This window comes from Myodes glareolus, chromosome 9, assembly GCF_982192425.1.
Source record: "Myodes glareolus chromosome 9, mMyoGla1.1, whole genome shotgun sequence".
NCBI classification, from domain to species: Eukaryota; Metazoa; Chordata; class Mammalia; order Rodentia; family Cricetidae; genus Myodes; species Myodes glareolus.
This window is the reverse complement of record NC_142034.1, coordinates 48,520,787-48,539,297: the sequence shown is the minus strand read 5'-3', so window position 1 is coordinate 48,539,297 and position 18,511 is coordinate 48,520,787. Positions and strand designations below refer to the sequence as shown.

Here is an 18,511-nt window from a genome sequence, read left to right as displayed (position 1 = left end):
AAATGAACCTTGCCTGGTATGAATGTAGTAGTCAGTGCCACCTTCTCACTCCCTTCTCCATTTTTTTTTACCAAAGATTGCCTGGCCTTCCCTATAAAGATACTTAGCCAGTTGTCTGGCACATGCTTGTTAAATGAATGCTACCTGGTGTGTCCCTGAGCATAGCTGTCTGATGTCTCTCTATCTTTTGTATAACTGTTTCCCTCTGGTCTTGTTTTAATTATGGCTGTTGAAGTCACCTAAAATCATTAGTAAAAGATACTAGGTCAAGGTTGGGGTTTCTCCTGGGATCCAGTGTGAATATCTGTGTATTTACCTCCATACTCCTTTTTTTCTCACATCGCATTGTTAGGAAGTGGTCAGGGAAGTGATTTCACATAGCACTTCGAGTTGTAAATGTATGACTGTCGGGATCAATGGTGAGAGGATAGGAAGTCAGCCAGTATGCACTATGGGGTGTGAGTGAGATATTGAGGTGCACAAGACAAACGGAAGAAGTTGGAAATCTTCATGAGAAAGTACACAGTGGTGGAAGGAAGATCCTGTTGCCCTCCTGACCCAGACAACTCAGCACCTAGAAGCCATAACAGGACTTGAATATGTAGTAGGAGATGGCTGACTCTGGCATCACTCTCCAAACCTGCTAAGCTTTTGCTGAAACATCAAAAAGACTTTTTCTCTTGAGTGAATGTGCTTGCCAACTTATACCTTGTCTCCACCCATTGGAGTAGGAACCTGAAACGTGTTAAAACAGCCCTCCCATTCATTTTTGTCTACTTCTATGCCTTCTTATAGGTTCTCCCACTCCCACTGTCCACTCTTGTACTTCCACAAACATTAGTTGATGAGAAATTTTGTTGGGTCATCTTTAGGCTCTTAAAGCAACAACAGGTCCAGCAAAAAGCCTTTCTAAAACCTTGCTTTTGCCTAACATCCCCTGGCTGCTGTCCCCATGTGACCCAAATAAACATGAACATGTGAAACCTATAAGGCTCTTTGTTTCAAATAGCATGCATCTCCACTAAGCTCTGGAGCAGATGGCCTGTTGGCAATGGAAAGGCCAGCTATCAAGTCTGTATTCACCTCACTTGCTTCCTCTTCCCAGAGGAGAGGTGCCTTCAAAATACTGGTCAGAAAAGTGATTTTTTTTTTGTCTCAGAACTGGTCCCTTAGCACTGGGCTTTGACCTATAGACTCCATGGTTGTGTGAGTGCATGGGCCACTCGAGGAAGACTGAACAAGCAGCAGTCTGAGTGAAGGCTATGGTGCTGACTACGCAAAAATGGTAGTACCTTCTTAGGCCTTCTACGTCTTGCATCTGTATCATCTCCATTTGCTGTATTACGTGTTGCAGCCCAGCCACGCCCAAAAGCAGGTAAAGAGAAATGGGTTAAAGCTAGCACCACTCTTGTCTTAGGAAAAGGCTACTTTGCCTAGGGCTGGGCTGTCATGGTGTCAGTGACACCAGACATTTTGTGTAAGGGCGATTTCCTGCTCAGTTCCACATTCTACAATTCAATATATCAACATCAAAGCTCCGTTCAACTGTGCAGGGATAACGCCTGAATGGGAAGAAAGAGAAGCTTCATTTATTCTGTGCCCCTGACACTTCTTGCAGCCCTTGAAGTAGGTACATACACTTAAGGGCACAGTGTGGATGGGTTGGATTGTCTCGGTGGCCTGCCTCTAAGGTCTCAAAGGTTTGCTTTCTGATGTTGCGCATGGATCCCAGAGATCTCAAGAAGGACTGGTATGTCTCCACTGTGCCTGCACTGATTAACCAAAGGATTAGAGACATTAGCAGGTAACGGTCTATGCCTAGCACTGGGACAACAAAATTGGATCTGCTGCTTGATACCCCTAATCATCCGGCGCTTTTCAATGTTAATGGAGCTTGACTTCTACCAAAGAAGCCAAACACTATGGTGGGTTTTAGGTATAGAACGTTTCTGTATTCCTAATCAATATATAATTGCTCATGCCCCTCTGTGCACTTTTTTTTTTTTTTGATAGTCCTTCACTTCTTGCGGGGCGTGGGGTGCAGGACGAGATGGTGGTGAGAGAAGTCTGACCTCAGACCTGACTTCGAAGAGTTTGTTGCTCATGGTACAAGGAGCAGTTGGGATCGCCCCTTTTCTTTGGCCTCAGTTTCCTTATCTGTAAAGTGCAAGGATTTGGGCAAACTGACGTCAAAAATATTTCTGATTGTATTCAGGAACGGTCCTACGACTTGTAGCCAGGATAAAGGTTGGCTGGCTAGCCTTGAAGAGAGCACGATTCCAACCTAAGGCAGCGACCCCGCCCCGCGCCCAGCGGGGCAGCCCGGGTAGCACACAGCTTCCGCCCTCCACGTTGTTGTTCCTGGTTTAGGCTACGCCTCCTTGGCCTGGGCTGTGGACGCTTCGCCTTTGACCACTGCTGTCCTGGCATCACAAGGAAGGGTGTCCTTTGGAATCGCATATTTTCTGTCTCCGCCCACATCAGACGGGAGTGGACAAAGAATTTAGGAAAAGGGAAGAAATAGTTGATTTTGAATTGGAGGATGATGTAATAAAAAGAAGGGGATGGGCCTGAGCAGGACTGCGGAATTCCCCTTTAGGTGTCTCACCCTACGTTCACCCGGTGGCCTTATCCGCACCCGCTGAAACAACCCTGCAGATACTGGCCCTTTAAACAGAAGGCTGGCGGCGCGGGGTGTCCATGTGGAGCTGCTCCATGCCGTGTTGTCCTGCCCGCCCATTGGCGGGCGGCCTGGTGATGTAGCCTAATAGGATGCGAACGCACTGCGGGGGGAGGAACAGAGACAAAACCCGGAACGGGATCAACTCTCCCGTCCCTCTGTCAGTACTCTAGCTACTCGCTGTTGTCAGCTCCGCCCAGGGGCGGATCCCGGGGGAATTGCGACAGACTGGACGGTGGCGGGATTTAGGTCGTGTCTACGTGGGCCGTAGAGACCTAAGGGTCAGATCGTAGGTTTCCCTGACTTGTACTACAGCTGTCTCAGATAACCGAGGCCTTGGGTTTTCCGTTCTTTCTCTCAGCAAGACAGATCTCGCGGTGAATGCCCCGAGCACGCAACCCCCGTTTAACTTGTGGCTGGCCGCGGAGCAGGGAGGGGCAAGGCGGGAAAGCGGAAACAGCGCGGAAGCCTGGTTCCACCTTCTCACCCCCACCCAAGCCACGTGTGCGCGCGCGGTGGGCGGGGCTATCCCTGGCGCGACCCCGCCCTCAGTGAGACGCCGCGGCCTTACGGGCGGGGGCTCCGGTCCGGGCTTTGGCTGCGGCCCCGGTGTAGTAGCGGGGGCGGCGGCCGGGGGCAGCGCGGCTCCTTCCCTTGTTGTGTGTGTCGGTGCCTCCTCGCCATCTTGTTGCAAAGCCCTTTCTTGTCGGCGGGACTCCGGGGGCTGTAGGGCGGGAGGCATCGGAAGGGAGGAAGAGGAAGAAGGAAGGAAGAAGGCAGTAACGCCTTTTTTAATTTTTTGCATCAAAATTGTTTTAATTTGCAAATTCTTATTTTGCAAATATTTTGGGAGACATTGATTTTCCTCTCCGTGCTCCCCCGTTCTTTCCTGAGGAGTGCGCTGCGCCGCCCAGCCCTGTCGCCCCCCGGAGGTGATCCCTCCCTCCTGCCGGCCCGCCAGCCTGACCTGTGCTTGGCTCGCGGGCCGCAGCCTCGGCCCCGGCGCGCCCCCGGCTGCTCTCGGCGCGATGAGCATAGAGACGCTACTGGAGGCGGCCCGCTTCCTGGAATGGCAAGCGCAGCAACAACAGAGAGCACGTGGTGAGCGGCCCGGCTGGGCCCCTGGGGCACTGGGCAAAAGGGGAGGCCAGTGACCCCGATCCCCAAACCCACTGGAAATAGCAGGCAGGCCCCTCTACGACGCGACCTAAAAAGCCGGGAGAGCACGGGCTCCCCACAAGAGCTGCTGTCCTGGAGGAGTGATGCGAGCAGTGAAAATAATTAATGAATTCATTAACATGCAAAGAGGGACCCAGCTTCTGCGGGTGCCACTCTAGCTGCCTGGCACCCCCCGATACACCTTCAGTGGGGGGCTTCTTAGGTGTGGGCGGGCGGCGCCCTAGGTACCATTGAGAATGTGTGAACCGGGGGATGGGGAGAGGGATGTTGATGTGTGGGGGTGGCAGACCCGCGTGTGCGTGCGTGTGTGCACCAAGATATGTGATGGGAGCCGGGCGAGAGCGGATGAACGGACGTGTACACGGGTGTTTGTACAGCACACGAGGGGGCGTGTGCGTAACTGGGTGGGGGTGGGGAATACTCTACGCGGAGCAGCTCTCTGGATTCCCTGGTCCCGGCAGGAGGGTGCGGGGAGCACTCCCGGCAGATATACGCGCTGCTTCGGGCGGAGGCGGCCTTTGCAGAATGAAATGACATCGCGTGTCTTATGATCTTGGCCAGCCCCGCCTGACCCCGCCTCCCAGAGCTGGGCTGGGTCGCACGTCTAGGTTTGGCCGAAAGCTGCGTTGATTGGGTGCATGTGAGTGTCCCGCGGGTCGCTGGGGGCAGTCCCCAGGCCCCCCTGCCTTGCCCTGCTTTAGCCGGTGTGGAATGTGGCGTGTCTGCGCGTTTCAAACCCGCTCTTGGCTGGAATGTTGCGTGTGCCTGCGTCCCAAGCCCGTTGGTTACACGAAGTGGTGACGTAGGCACGCCCCGCCCACGACCACGTGCACGGGGGACACTCCCGCTGGGGACAGTGCAGCCGAGCCCCTCCTCGCTGCCTCGCGCTTGCCTGGGGGCGGGGCCTGGGCGGGGTTGGCGAGGGCCCGTGAGTCGGGTTGGGCTCGGGCTCCGGTTTCTGGCCACCTCCCAGGGAGAGCCTTTGCCCTGGGTAGGAGGAGCTACGTTCACCTTGGCTCAGGCCGGATCCTCCTGTTTTTGATCCTGTAGTGAGGGAAACCCTCAGAATCTCAGGGTGACATCTACAACTAACATCTCCTCGCTGACCCACTAATGATGTCCCCAGGCCCTTCTTCTGGCAACATCCTGGCCACATTGGAATAAGTCAGTGTGAGAAGGGCAAACTTTGCGCGCCCTCAGAGAGGATAGACGAGGGTTTATGATCCCCACCCCTTATAGAGGTGGTCCTTAGCTTTCGAGTGCTGCTGAAATAGAGGCTGAATGGAAAAGACCTTAGCTTTCTAAACGCTTGTGAGGGCCTCAGTCCTAAAATGCACACCTAGTGCAGTTCCCAGGGATTCCTGATACCCCCACCCCCAGAACCCTTCAGTCGACAGTGTTGTGGTGGAGAGAGTTCTTCGCCCTCCTTTCCTTTCTTTCTGCCTATTGTTGCTTCAGTGATGAGTCATGCAGGAGGTAGTAGTGTGTGTGTGTGTGTTGTGTGCTCGCGCGCAAAGGCGCGCGCACGCCTGCAGCTTGTTCCGCGCGGTAGGGCGGGAGGAGTGGTAGCCGGCAAGGGGCGGAGGAGCTGCAGGTCTGTGGGCCTAGTCAGACCGACCAGCCTCTCAAGGTCAGGAGTCGCTGGAGACGTGCAAGACCCCAGTGCTTAGATTTTTGCAGAACAGATGGTCTGGGGTCTACACCCTCGTGCTCCTCCCTCTTGTGTTTTGGGCCCAGAGCAGGGTCAAGCAATGGGCAGTGCTGGTGGTTAACCAGAATGACAAGTGTGTGGTTTCAGCGGCGGATGTGGGGAGGGGGAGAACGAGTCACCCGCTGCGACCATCAACACAATGCAGTTCGGGAGTACCAATTATATCCCCACTGTGTACCAGGCAGTCTGCTAGAGGTGAACAGGATTGACCCTACTGTTGCCTCTAGGGAACTCTTATTTCACATTCGTCTTCCCAGGCGTATAGAGAAAAGGAGCAGACCTCTACTGCTATGTGTTCACACCTGCTCAGTTAAGCCCAGAGCTGACCAGGACGGTGGAGGAGGCTGGTGGATACGGCTCTGCCGAGGAACCTAGGAAAGGCCCCTTTCCCTCCAAGTATCGAGCTCTGGGGAGAAGCCGAGTTTAGCTCTCAGGCCCCAGCTGCTTGGTGTTGGATCACAGCGTCTTAGACGATGGGTGGGTGCTGGGAAACCCAGTCTGCCCCAAGAACTCAAATACAAAGGCCAGATTTGGCTTCCACAGGTTGGGACCCCCCCTCCTCCACACACAGTTGACACCAACCTACTGACCAGAGCAGCTCAGAGGGATTCACTTCAGATAACCAACTCTGCACACAGATGCTCTATCCTTTCCCTTTCCCTCGACAAGGTCAAATCTGGCCTAGACCAGTTTGCTCATGTGACAAAACTGAGGCCGTGTTGCCCGCGTGAGTGGCTGTGAGAGAGAAAAGGAAAAGGCAAGGTCGCTTCGGTGCCCAGAGGAGGACTTAGCTGCTCTTTGCCAGCCTTTGTGGAGATGACTTGGAATAATCTCCTGCCTTGATTGGAGGGAGCTGGCTGGTGTCTGAGTGGAAGCTGGAGGTGTGTGTGTTGTGTGAGTGTGTGAGAGAGGAGTACACCTGGGGGACAGAACATTCTTTAAAATGTCCTAAACACAGATTGTCCTAAACACAGATTGTCCGTACAGGAGACCCCAGTGCTCTGCCCTCCAGTGCACTGGGGAGGGGACCCTGTGGGTAGGAAATGAGGCAGAGCTAGGGGCAGGAGCGGGAAGCTCTGGACTGGTGCCTCCGGTCATGGCAGCCTCTGCTGTCTAGTTAGGGCTGACAGTGCTGGGTGTGGTAGAGCGTCATTCAGTGAGTCCTTCCTGTATCTGGGAAGCATGGCTTCATGGTGGCCAGAAGGAAGGGGAGCTTTAAAATTTGGGCTCAGCTTCTAGTCCAGTACCTGTCCTTGGGCTCCTCCGCCTATGGTGATTTAAAACACTTGTGTCCAGGCCAGTGAGACGACTCTGCCAGAAAGCACTGTCAGAGAAAGGCTGACTGAGCTTAATCCCAGGAACCCGTAGTGGGTGAAGAGAAACGACCCGAGAATGGTCCTCCGAACTGTGTGTACCCTCGCTAACACAAAGAGATTCAGAGGAGCCATAGTAGGCCCTGAGTTGGAAGTGTGTGGACAGAGATGTTCTGAACCACCCAGCTGGAGAATGGCTCTGAAGTTGGAACTCCACAGACTTCTTTGCCGCTGTGGTTTGTGGGAAGCTGCAGTAACTTAAGTCAGTGCTGACAGAGAGACGCCTGGGTGAGCTAGGCCTCTTTGGAGCAAGCCTGCTCTCCCTTTCCTGACGGGCAGGAGGGATAGGAAGAGGCCAACCCATGGCAGCCCTCAACTCTGGCTGCTGGGGAACAGTTTATGGTTCCTTCCAAACACTTCCTCCCTACTTCCTCCTCAGCTCCTTCCTTGCCTTGTGGGGCTGAGGTGGGCCTGCTCCTCTCACTGTTCCATGCCCAGAAGATCATGGGGTCTTTGAGCTGTGAAGACCTGAGGGGGGGACTATGCCCCTCCTAGTCCCAGCCCCACATCCCATGATCCTGTTTGGAGTTGTGTCCGTCCTCTGTTGTCAACATGAACACCACAAGCAGAAGGGCCTGGGCTCCTTCCTTTACCTGGAAATGATGACCAATCCCTGTACAAAAGCCATAGCTAGGGAACCTGATGGTGGGGTCTGAGAGAAGGCCCGTTCCTGGATACGGGGCCCAGTCCCATTTTTGATTAGCTCTTGAGTAGGTCTCACCTTTCTGCTGGGCTTTTAGTAGAGATGCTGAAGGACATGATTGTATATAAAGGTTGCCTGAGTGCGGTGGCCCTGCTCCACCTCTGGGCCTTTACTTCTCTGCCTGCCTCCTCCATTCCTAAGCTCTGCTGTTCTACTGTAACTGGGATTGTACAAGGGACACAGCCAGGACTGAGAGAAATGGGTCCTTACCTGTTGGAAGAAGGAACAGCTGTGTTCGTTGCTCTCTGAGGAAAAGTTGGGGCTTTGGACTTAGCCTGGGAGTAAGAAGTTCCAGCCCATTTTCTCATGAAGTAAATGTGATGTATTTGCCCTGTGACCTGGGGCTCTTGGAAGGAGGCTGGGGTGCGGATGTCAGAGGACACCTCGTAAGCTCCCAGTGACAATCACAGGTCCTCTGGCCAGGTGTCTGGCTTGCGATGTAACCCAGCAAATCGTTTGTTCTGCTCACTGTCTGTGAAACCGCCCACGCTCTAACAGGTGCCTGGTAAATTCTGTGGCACGTCTCTCCCTTCTGTGGCCGTCTGGCCTACTGCCAGCTCAGACCTCATCGATCCCTGTGTGCACCTTAGCCTTATGTCCTTCTGGATACTCCTGTTGGTTACCTGTCTAGTTCATGCAGCTCCAGGTTGCTGCGCCTGAAACATCCCATCCCTCACTGCGCTTGCTCACCTTTTCATGAACCCGACTTGCCCTAACCCAGCCTGGTGCCCCTGTCCCACTCCTGCCCCAGAGTATGAAGTTCCCATTGGCAGGGACCAGGCTTGTGCTTTGTCTCTTCAGTGGTGCCTTGGGTGGACATGCTTGGTTGGCTGTGTCTGGTGTCTCAGGCAGGGCAGGATGTCACTGAACCCTGACTGGAACAAAGTTAGGGGTGGACAACAGGTTAAATAGGGGCCCAGCAGACTGGGCTGTGCTAAGGCCCTGTGTGTTCTCTCTGCATAGAGGAGCAGGAGCGCCTTCACCTGGAGCGGGAAAGGGAGAGAGAACAGGAGCAGAAGAGGGCAAGTACCCTGGCCAGGTTGGCCCATGCCCTGCCTGTGGAGGAACCCCGCATCGAGGCTCCACCGCTACCCTTGTCGCCACCGGCACCACCACCCGCACCACCACCACCTCTTGCCACCCCAACTCCACTGACTGTCATTCCGATTCCTGTAGTGACCAACTCCCCACAGTCTCTGCCCCCGCCTCCACCTCTGCCCTCAGCAGCCCAGCCTCTACCCCTGGCTCCTCGTCAGCCAGCCCTAGTCAGCACCCCTGGACTCAGCATTAAGGAGCCAATTCCCCTGCCCACCAGACCACAGGTGCCCACCCCTGCTCCCCTACTGCCTGATGCGAAGACCACAGTTGCACCCACTGGCAGCCCCAAGCCTTTGCAGCCCCTCCCTACGCCCATCCTGACCATTGCACCACACCCTGGAGTCCAGCCTCAGCTGGCTCCCCAGCAACCACCCCCACCCACGCTTGGGACCCTGAAATTGGCACCAGCTGAAGAAGCCAAATCCAGTGAACAAAAGAAGAGGCCTGGGGGGTGAGTGGGGCGCGGCAGAGGGGCAGGGAGGATGGGAGACTGGGAGTGCAAGAGAAGGTACCCTGGCCAGCTAGCTCTTCTGGGAATGCCCTGTGCCGCTTAGAAATACCTCTCCTAATAAAGCACTACCGTGCTGATTGTGGGTCTTAGCTTTCTGTTGTCAGACCCACAGCAACACTGGAGATTATAGCAGGCATTTCCAAGCCTTTGCAGAAAGTAGATTCTAGAACCCTTCAGGATCCCTTTTTAGTTGGACCAGTGGGATGGAAAGTTTCGGGGGTCATGGGTTATGCGCATAGAGGTGCCCTCTAATGGGTGGATGGGCCCAACGCTTCCAATTTACAATGTTGGGGACAAAAAAAGCCTACGACACCTGGTCATTGGTGGTATGGGTGGCGTGGGTCCGGAAAGCCGGACCTGAGCCTCCTGTCTGTCTGGGTTTCAGGATCGGAACCAGAGAAGTCCACAACAAATTGGAGAAAAACAGGTGTGTGTGCACACTTGGAAGTGTGACTCTGGGCCCGCCCCTCCCGGACTCATCCACCCTTGGTCCCTCCAGAGCTTCTGGTGTGTTTGTCCCTGCCTCCTGGTGCTGTGCCCTCTGGCGCTGGCTGACAAGTGTTCACCCCCTTTCCCCAGGAGGGCCCATCTGAAGGAATGTTTCGAGACCCTGAAGCGCAACATCCCCAACGTGGATGACAAGAAGACTTCGAATCTGAGCGTGCTGCGGACGGCGTTGCGGTACATCCAGGTATGTGGGAGGGAAGCAGGGCTGGGCGACGCCGTGACGGCCACAGCGCCAGTTTCCTCCTGCTGCCGGCAGGCTCCCCCGCCCGCCTCCACGCGGGCGCTAAGCACATGGCCTGGCTGACGTCAGCGGGGCTCCCAGCCCGGGAGGGGGCGGGCAGGAGGGCGCCTGCGCAAGAGGGCGGCGGCGGCACTGCACTTTTCGGCCTTCCCCTCCCCCAACGCCCCGCGTCCGCTCAGCCCGCGGGTAACAAGGGCGCGGAGCGGGCCCAGCACCTCCCTACCTGCAGTACCCGGGCAAGACCCGGACTCGGACCAAGGGCAGTCACTAGTGGGGGAAATGATTCGGGAGGGACGTGGTGTCTGCGTTCACCTGGCAGCGCACAGGGTTACGGTCGGGGTGGGGCACTGAGGCAGCTGGGGTGACGGAGCGGGGCCACTGAGTCTTAACTATTTCCTGCCCGCGAGTGCGGGAAAGGGGTCCTTGCAGGTAGTATCTCCACACTGGCGGTCTCTGCAGCAGTGCGAGGTTGCTGTCGCCCTGGAAACCGCGCAGGGCTCCGCGTGCCCGGGAGGCAGTGAGGGGGGATGGGCGCGACCAGGCTGGGCGGCGCGGGAGACCAAACCGTTGGGGAATGGGAGGGACCTAGCGCTCCCGGCGGCGCGCGCGGGGGCAGGGCGAACTTCGGGGTTTCCATCCACCCACTCGGGATGCTCGCGGGAGCGAGGCTCCAACACAGCTTCCGTGGGAGGGGTGTCCGTACCCTAGCAGGGCTTTGGTAGCTGGGTCACAAGCCGTACGTAACGGGACCTGGTGTTTGAGGCTCCAGGCAGCTCCTCCGAGCCGCCAGCCGAGGCGCGCGCCTCCCCGCCCGCCTCCCGGAGCTTCCCGGCAGCTGGGGGCGGGGCCGACCGCCCGCGGTGACGCAGCGGACAGGTCCGCGTGGGTGCGCGCGTGCCCCGGAGGGGCGGGGCCTCGCCTGCGGGCCAAGGGACCCGGCGCAGGCTGTGCAATGTCCTGTAGCTAATTTCCGTGATAATTTTACTGACTTGAGGCTTGGTCATAATTTACTTGCCTTTACCAAAGCAGTCCCTTAGCACATCTCTGCCTGCCGTTATGCCGTGACATTTTCTTTGAGTTTCAGTTTCCTCATTTGTTGATGCTAAGTAGAAAAAAATAGTACCATAGAGGTGGTAGAAGAATTGAAATTTATGCAAAAATTTTGCGGTCTCTAGACATTAATAGGAATTGTGACTGCGAAGTAGGAGCAAGGCAAGTACCTTTTTATAGATGTGTGCTTGGGAAAGGGAGCTTTGCATAATGTGTGGATTTGAAAATAGCTGCAGTAGAAGCAACAGAAGGAAGCTCCCTAGGATCAGACCTAAACTGACAAGGAAGTGGGCGGGGCCCCAGGCTGTTCCTGAGAATGCTTGCTTGGTGCTGGTCACAGAAGCAGAAAAAGAAGTCACAAGATTCTGGAAACCCAGCTGGGTGGTGGTTGTCAGGTGGCATAGGCCTTTAATCCCAGCACTTGAGAGGCAGAGGCAGGTGAACCTCTGTGAGTTTGGCACCAGCCTGGTCTGCAAAGTGAATTCCAGGTCAGCTAGAGCTGTTACAGAGAGACCCTGTCTTGAAATCAAAAAAACAAAAGCCCCCAAACCAAAAAGATTCTGGAAACCCGGTGTGGCACCCGTTCATTTATTTGAGTGGTTTTGGTTGTGCCCTGGGTTTGCTTCTGAGAACCAGAGACCAAAGAAGGGGTGAATTTTAGCCTGTCATATTTGCCCTTGTAGTGAGCAGATCCAAAATGTGCACATACCAGGGACTGTGCCTTGACAGGTGTTGGGATCGGTTTTGAGGCATTAGGAAAGTGTTGGGAAAGGACATTGGCGGAGGCCTGCGTCATCCTGGGTGAACAAGGCAGAGTGGAGGATAGGGTGGTGGTTTCTTCAGCAGGAACGAGGGAGAGACGTCCTCGGGTGTAAGGATGGTAGGAGGGTGACCTGCCTTGCAGAGAGGCGATAGTGACTAGGTGAGAGCTGAAAGTGGTCCTGGGAAGAGCAGTGGCAGGGGCCTTAGGGACCTACGACTTCAGTAGTATGTCCAGAAGACAAAGGCTGTAGGAAGGTCTGGCCTGGTGCCACTTGCCCTTAATCTAAACACTCTGGAGAGGCAGGTGGATCTGAGCTCCAGCTCAGTGAGGCTTGCGTAGTAAAACCCTGTCTAAGGGTAAGGGGTGTTATAAAGGGATGTGGAGGTCCCAGGTGGTCTCTAAAGTTGCCTGGACGTAGTGAAGGACTTGAAGAAAGCCACAGTGGACAGAGACAAGAATAGACATGTATCCAGATCTACACCTGAAATAAGTGGGTTTAGAACAAAGCCCTGTGGACAGAGAGCTTTAGCTGAGAAGAGGACTTGCCTAGCGTCTCTGCGGCTGTGGACTTGATTGCTAGCACTGCAAAGCAAAAGTGAAGCAGTATGGACTAACCTTTGACCCTTGGGAAGCTCCCTAGGGGTCTCCAGGCCTGTGGGCTTAACTGTGAAAAGGAGGGTGTTTGGCCCCCGATGCTTTATCTCCCTGAACCAAAATATAGCCTCCCTGCAGGCAGTGGATAGAGTTGGGGGATGGCGCTTCAGCCGGCAGTCTCGGGGGTCAAGTGAGGACTGAGTCACCAAGGGCCTATGGTTGATGTGACCTCCTCTGATGCCGAATGCAGCTCTCAGTGACAGACAGGTGCCATGTGCGTTTCTGTGTTAGGGTAAAGACAAGATCTTTCCTACTATTTTCTAGCAGAAATATGAGAAGCAGGTTAAACTGAAGTTGGGGTGGTAGAGGGGACACTGGGGTGTGGAACTAATGATGGGCGTGTCAAGGCCAGCATGGCATGATCGTTTGAAGCTTTTGCTCATGGCATCAGAAATGTCCAGAGATTGGGGCCGCTGGAGGAGTGTGGGGAAGTCAGGTCTAGTGGTAAGGGGGTTGGATGTGTTGCTGTACCCGGTCAGGAGAAGCTGCTGAGCTGCTGCTAGGTCATGGAAATGGGAGCCTGAGTCTGCTGGGTTCCCTTTGAGAGAGGAAAGGTCGGGTAGAGGCTGACATCCTGAAAGGAGGGTGGCAGGCACACAGATCGTGTCAGCTGTTGTCGGCCGCCTGAGTGAGCGTACTGCTGGCCGCTGATAGGGTCAAGGATGGAAATGGACTGTAGAACAGCCCTATAATCTCTCACTGACGGGACAGGGACCATGTGTGGTCCGGTGAGCCAGGGCTAATGGAGGCCCGTCGGACAGACTCCTATCCAGTGCTCAGAACACAGTAGGGACACTGGGACAGGCTGCGGTAGAAGGGGATGCTGACAAGGCCCTGGCCCTCCAAGGCCAAGCCCGTGGAGGAGCTTGGGCTCAGGTGTGATCTAGGAGTAAAAGGACCAGGTGTCGTCTGGTGAACCGTCTCGAGGCTGAAGAAGCCAAGCAAGTCAGCTGGGGCCTACACTGTAGAAGCTGAGAAAAACCCTTATCAGCTCCCACTCGCGTGTTCACTGTAGCAGTATGTCCCCTTCCCCTGCAGGCCTCATCGAGAGACAGACCGGACCCCCCCCCACTCCACTCACACATAGGGGGGCAGGAAATGTAGGCGGGGGATCCACATCAGCACAGTGTTCAGAGACAAGCTCATGTGTGGAGTGCTCCTGGTCTCTGCACTTAGAGGTGATCCTGTGCTCTGCAAGTTAGATGTTTAGGAGCAGGTTGAGAAATGGACTCTGAAGTCGGGGTAGGAGTGTCTTGTCTGCCTTGTCTGATGGACACTACAGTGTTGACAAACCTAGGATGGGAGACAGAAGAAGTGGGCTAAAGTGTTGGGGTCTAGAGGTCATGGAGGCACTTTTTGGTAGGCAGCTGACAACTGGGGTGTGAGCTGGCCTTTTGGAGCGGTTTCTAAGCCTGTGCAAAGCGGTGAGGCTTCAGATGGGGCAGAGCCCAGTATAGAGGGGACACTGTGGGTAGGGAGACTCCTGTGTTCTGAGGGAGGCAGAAATAGTCTGATGAGGAAGGGCTGATCTGGACCTAGTGGTGGAAGTCCCTAGGGGTGTACAATCAGACTTGGGGTGCAGTGGAGCTCCCCAAGATCCTTTGTTGTTGGCAGGTGGGGCACACCACAGGTTTATCAGGTTCAGTATCCTGTGGGGTCTGGAGGGTTGTGGGCAGGGTCCTGCTTGGGGAACAATGTGAACAGGCTGGAGGAAGCATAGGTGGTTAAGGTGTGGCTGAGTTCAGGGGGAAAAACGGCGCCAGCATCGTTGCCAGGCAGATAGAAGCCTGTGGTAGAGACCGTGCTGTCGTTGTCTAGCAAGTAACCCTCTCGGGATACAGGTAGCAAGGAGATGCGTGCATGGTAGAAGGAGTGCAGGTTCTTCGGGGGGTGGTAGCGTCAGGGAGTGAGGCATAGATGAGTGGTGGGAGAGGCCGGAAGGGAGAGGGCGTCCCTGGGGACCCAGTCAGGGTAGTGTGGAGAAGCGTCCCAGACTTGGATCAATGCTAGCTTTCGATGATGCCTGCCTAGGCACCCACAGTGACTCAGATGCTGGTTTGGGCAGAGTGATGGGATAGGAGGCAGGGTGGCCTCTCCGCTGCTTTGGTCACTGCAGATTGTGCAGTGGTTCTCAACCTGTGGGTCATGACCCCTTTCGGGGGGGGGTCATATATATCAACTACTTACATTATAATCCATAACAATAACAAAATTACAATCGCGAAGTAACAATGAAAAAAATTTTATGGCTGGGGGTCACCACAACATGAGGAACTTCCTAAGGTCGCAACCTTAGGAAGGTTGAGAACCACTGGTTCAGAGGTTTTGAGGCCTATGGAGCCTGTGGCTGCTGCTAAGGGCACCCTACTGTCCCTTGCCCTGTCCCCAGTCCCTGAAGAGAAAGGAGAAAGAGTATGAGCATGAGATGGAGCGGCTGGCACGGGAGAAGATTGCCACGCAGCAGCGCCTGGCAGAGCTCAAGCACGAGCTGAGCCAGTGGATGGACGTCCTGGAGATTGACCGTGTGCTCCGGCAGACAGGCCAGCCTGAGGATGACCAGGCCTCCACCTCCACAGCCTCTGGTGAGCCTCGGCCCCTGTGCTGGTCCTCCCACCCTCACTTGTCCTTAGCTCCTCTGAGGGTCTTTCCTGCTAGAAAAGAGGCCATCTGTCCCAGCTCCATCATACTGACCTCCAAGGACACCTATGCCTCCTGCTGCTTGTTCCCCAAGCTCTTCTGACCTGCTCCCTGCCCTGTGTTCCCTGACAGAGGGCGAGGACAACATAGACGAGGAGATGGAGGAAGACCGGGCAGGCCTGGGCCCACCTAAGCTGAACCATCGTCCCCAGCCGGAGCTGCTGAAATCCACCCTGCCAGCCCCCAGCACCACCTCTGCGCCTCTGCCTACCCACCCGCATCCTCATCCTCACCCAGTGGCCCTGTCTCCTGCCCACCTCCCTGTGCAGCAGCAACCACCACAGCAAAAAACCCCTCTGCCAGCCCCTCCTCCCACACCAGCTACCCCGACCCAGACCCTAGTACCAGCTCCAGCACATCTTGTGGCCACTGCTGGGGGTGGCTCCACAGTTATCGCCCATACAGCCACCACCCACGCCTCAGTCATCCAGACTGTGAACCACGTTCTGCAGGGGCCAGGGGGCAAGCACATCGCCCACATTGCCCCCTCCGCCCCCAGCCCTGCTGTGCAGCTGGCACCTGCCACACCCCCCATTGGCCACATTACAGTGCACCCTGCCACTCTCAACCATGTGGCCCACCTCGGCTCCCAGCTGCCCTTGTACCCACAGCCTGTGGCTGTGAGCCAACCTGTGGCAGTGAGCCACATCGCCCATACCCTTTCGCACCAGCAAGTGAATGGCACAGCCGGGCTGGGACCCCCAGCTACTGTCATGGCAAAGCCAGCTGTGGGGGCCCAGGTGGTGCACCACCCCCAGCTGGTGGGCCAAACAGTGCTCAACCCTGTGACTATGGTCACTATGCCCTCCTTTCCTGTCAGCACACTCAAGCTGGCTTGAGGATGAGGCCACTTTGGCCCCCAGTGGGGGCAAGGAAGGGGGACCTGACTGTCCCTCTCCCACCCACCAGCTCCACACATTCCAGCCAGGCCCGCCCCACCCACACCACCCCCAGGCCTCCTAGGGGAAGGGGGTGCAGAGACTCTGAGCCAGGGGAGGGGCCCTCCAGGGAGTTGGGTGCAGGCAGAAGTTGTCCTGCTGCACTAGGACTCGGTAGATGTGAGGACACTTTGGTGGACATACTTGCCTGCCCAGCCTGGTGCCACTCCTGCCTCCCTACCTTGTCCACCCCGAAGTCTGCGCTGTGGCTATGTTCTCTGGCTTCTTCCCTGGCCTGCCTTCCTGTGCTGTTGCTGCTATTCCTCTGTCGGGTGAGGTGGCCGAGCTTCCTGGCCTCGCCTCCCCTCCCCAGCCTCAGAGTCCTCTGGGACTTCTGTTTGAAAACAGAGCCCCAGAAAAATGAGGAATGGATGGTGAGGGGCCCAGCTCTGGATACAGGTGACAGGTCCTAAGATCTGGAGTAAGGCTAGGACATGTGAATGCCTGGGCCTGGGGCTCTAATCCACCTGTGGTCACTGTGACTGGTTACAGTAGAAACTGTTTAAAATGAGCATCAACCAACAATAAACAAAATGCAGGCTGGTGCCAAGTTTTCCACACCTGACCCTGGGCTTTGACCTCTAAAGAGCAGGCTGAGCTTAGGGCTGGGGAGGTGGGGCTGGCAGTTCTGCCTCCCACCCACTAGGCCTGGGAGAAACTCCGGCCTTGGGCTTGTCACTCACTGGCCTAGTTCCTTGCTCTGTCCAGTGCTTCCCCGAGCCTCTGGGTTTAGGTTACTACCTTCAGCTTAGGAAACACGGACCAGCAATGGCTCCAGGAGCCAAGCCACTGCTGAAGTATCCGTGAGCTGAAATCCTGGGGCTTTTCCCATCTCCTCCTTTCAGTGGCAATTCTGAGGCCCCTTCCTGGTGGGTGATGCACTCCACTGTGGAAAGGGCCTTTGCTGGGCTAAGGCAAGGCTCATCGGAACTGAGAAGAGTGAGGGTCCTGTGCTTAGGGATGCTGTTTCCTGCCTCTGCTTTTGCAGACTGCTTGGCTTCCCTTTTTAAGTGGATATTTATTATAAGTGGCCTTGTGTCAGACACTCAGTTACACGTGTGCACATTCAGCTCCCCACTGGACACTCACCAATGGCCTTTCAGTGTGGGGCAGGAAGCAGGTGTCCCCAGGTGTGAAATGTGCACTGGGGCAAGTCAAGGGGCCAGAAGGGCTCAGGGTCCTTCAGATGACATTGTGAGCAAGGCACTGGGGCCAGTGGAGGTCTTGAATACCTTCTCCCTTGAAATAATGACTCCTCAGACGCTTCAAACTCACAGGTCCTTCTGGCCCTGGAAACCTCCCAGGGTACTTTATTATGTCGCCAGGGGTGGGGAACGGTGGCTAGGACCAGGTTTCTACCCCAGCGCAGAAATCCCTACCCACAAGCTGGCAGCCTTCCTGCAGCTGCAGCCACCTCTGCCCACACCCTGACTCTGGGGGTCACCTCCGCTCTGCTCTGTGGTGACAAAGCAGAGTCTGGTGCTGGCACAGTCAGGCCACTTGATGAGCTCGCCCCCACCCTTTACCCCCTTTGTGTCTTGAGGCCAGTTCCAGAGTTCCCACCATCGTGTTGGCCTGTAGGCCTGCACAGATACCTCATCATCCCCCTCCCCCCCACCAGGGGTTCCTCCAGATCTAGTGCCGAATGACGATGTCCAGATTGGTGATGATGGGTGTTGTTGCTGTTTTTGTTGTTTGTGACTGCTGTGTGCCCGAGTGGGCAGCCACCTCCCAGCCCTTTCGTGGGCATCTTCCCTTTGAGAGCTGTTAGGACCACATCTGTCCTCACCCTGTGGGACCGCCTGGCCCTTCCCTTCCTATCCCTTCCAGCCTGGGACACACACACATACACACACACCTTACCTCTCATGCGTGTTTTACCTGTGCTGTTTGGAGTGGCTCACTGCCTGGGATCTTTACCTCGGGGAGGAAGTGGGGGAAGAGTGGTTCCCTGGGGGCCAAAGAAGGGCAGAGAATGCCTGGAGGGTAGTTGGGTCACCACAGTCTCTCTAGGAACAGCTGCTCCTCCCCCCCAATCCCAGGGTCCCACTCCTAGTCCCCAAAGAGGTGGCCCTTGTTTACAGTGAGGACTCGGTCACTGTGTCTCTGTTTCCTGAAATATGAATTGTAGCGACCCCAGACTGTAGAGATTTTTATGTGTTTGGGTACATCTGCTGTGTGGGAAAAAAAAAAAACTACAAAACCCTAATTTTGTACATATTGTATTTTTACTATTGAACTGTATTCTAGTGGCTGTTCATGCTCCGAGACTTTAGGTATTGAGACATGAATACTATCCATGTAATAAGCACTTGCCTGGAATAAAATATAAACTGAAATAAATCTGCACTGAAACCTGAGACTGAGCTGCTAGCCTGCAGTATCTGGATCATTTCATTCCGAGAG

At 55.5% G+C, this 18,511-nt stretch overlaps 1 protein-coding gene across 1 annotated transcript; it reads left to right on the top strand.

Annotated features, from left to right (window-relative positions):
• Positions 1-3,235: 3,235 nt before the first annotated feature.
• Mnt (MAX network transcriptional repressor) lies at positions 3,236-18,465 on the top strand. Its single transcript, XM_087910322.1, has 6 exons — positions 3,236-3,781; positions 8,610-9,195; positions 9,641-9,682; positions 9,835-9,946; positions 14,860-15,052; positions 15,240-18,465. Exons 1-6 carry the CDS (start codon positions 3,709-3,711, stop codon positions 16,004-16,006), a joined length of 1,773 nt encoding a protein of 590 aa, XP_087766448.1. The 5' UTR covers positions 3,236-3,708; the 3' UTR covers positions 16,007-18,465.
• The last annotated feature ends 46 nt before the right edge of the window (positions 18,466-18,511 follow it).

Bases quoted from the DNA above. Each gene is read 5' to 3' on its own strand.
- Mnt (XM_087910322.1), top strand. From the start codon at position 3,709: ATGAGCATAGAGACGCTACTGGAGGCGGCCCGCTTCCTGGAATGGCAA. The intron at 9,947-14,859 runs GTATGTGGGAGG...CCCTGTCCCCAG, and splicing joins CGGCGTTGCGGTACATCCAG to TCCCTGAAGAGAAAGGAGAA. The intron at 15,053-15,239 runs GTGAGCCTCGGC...GTTCCCTGACAG, and splicing joins CTCCACCTCCACAGCCTCTG to AGGGCGAGGACAACATAGAC.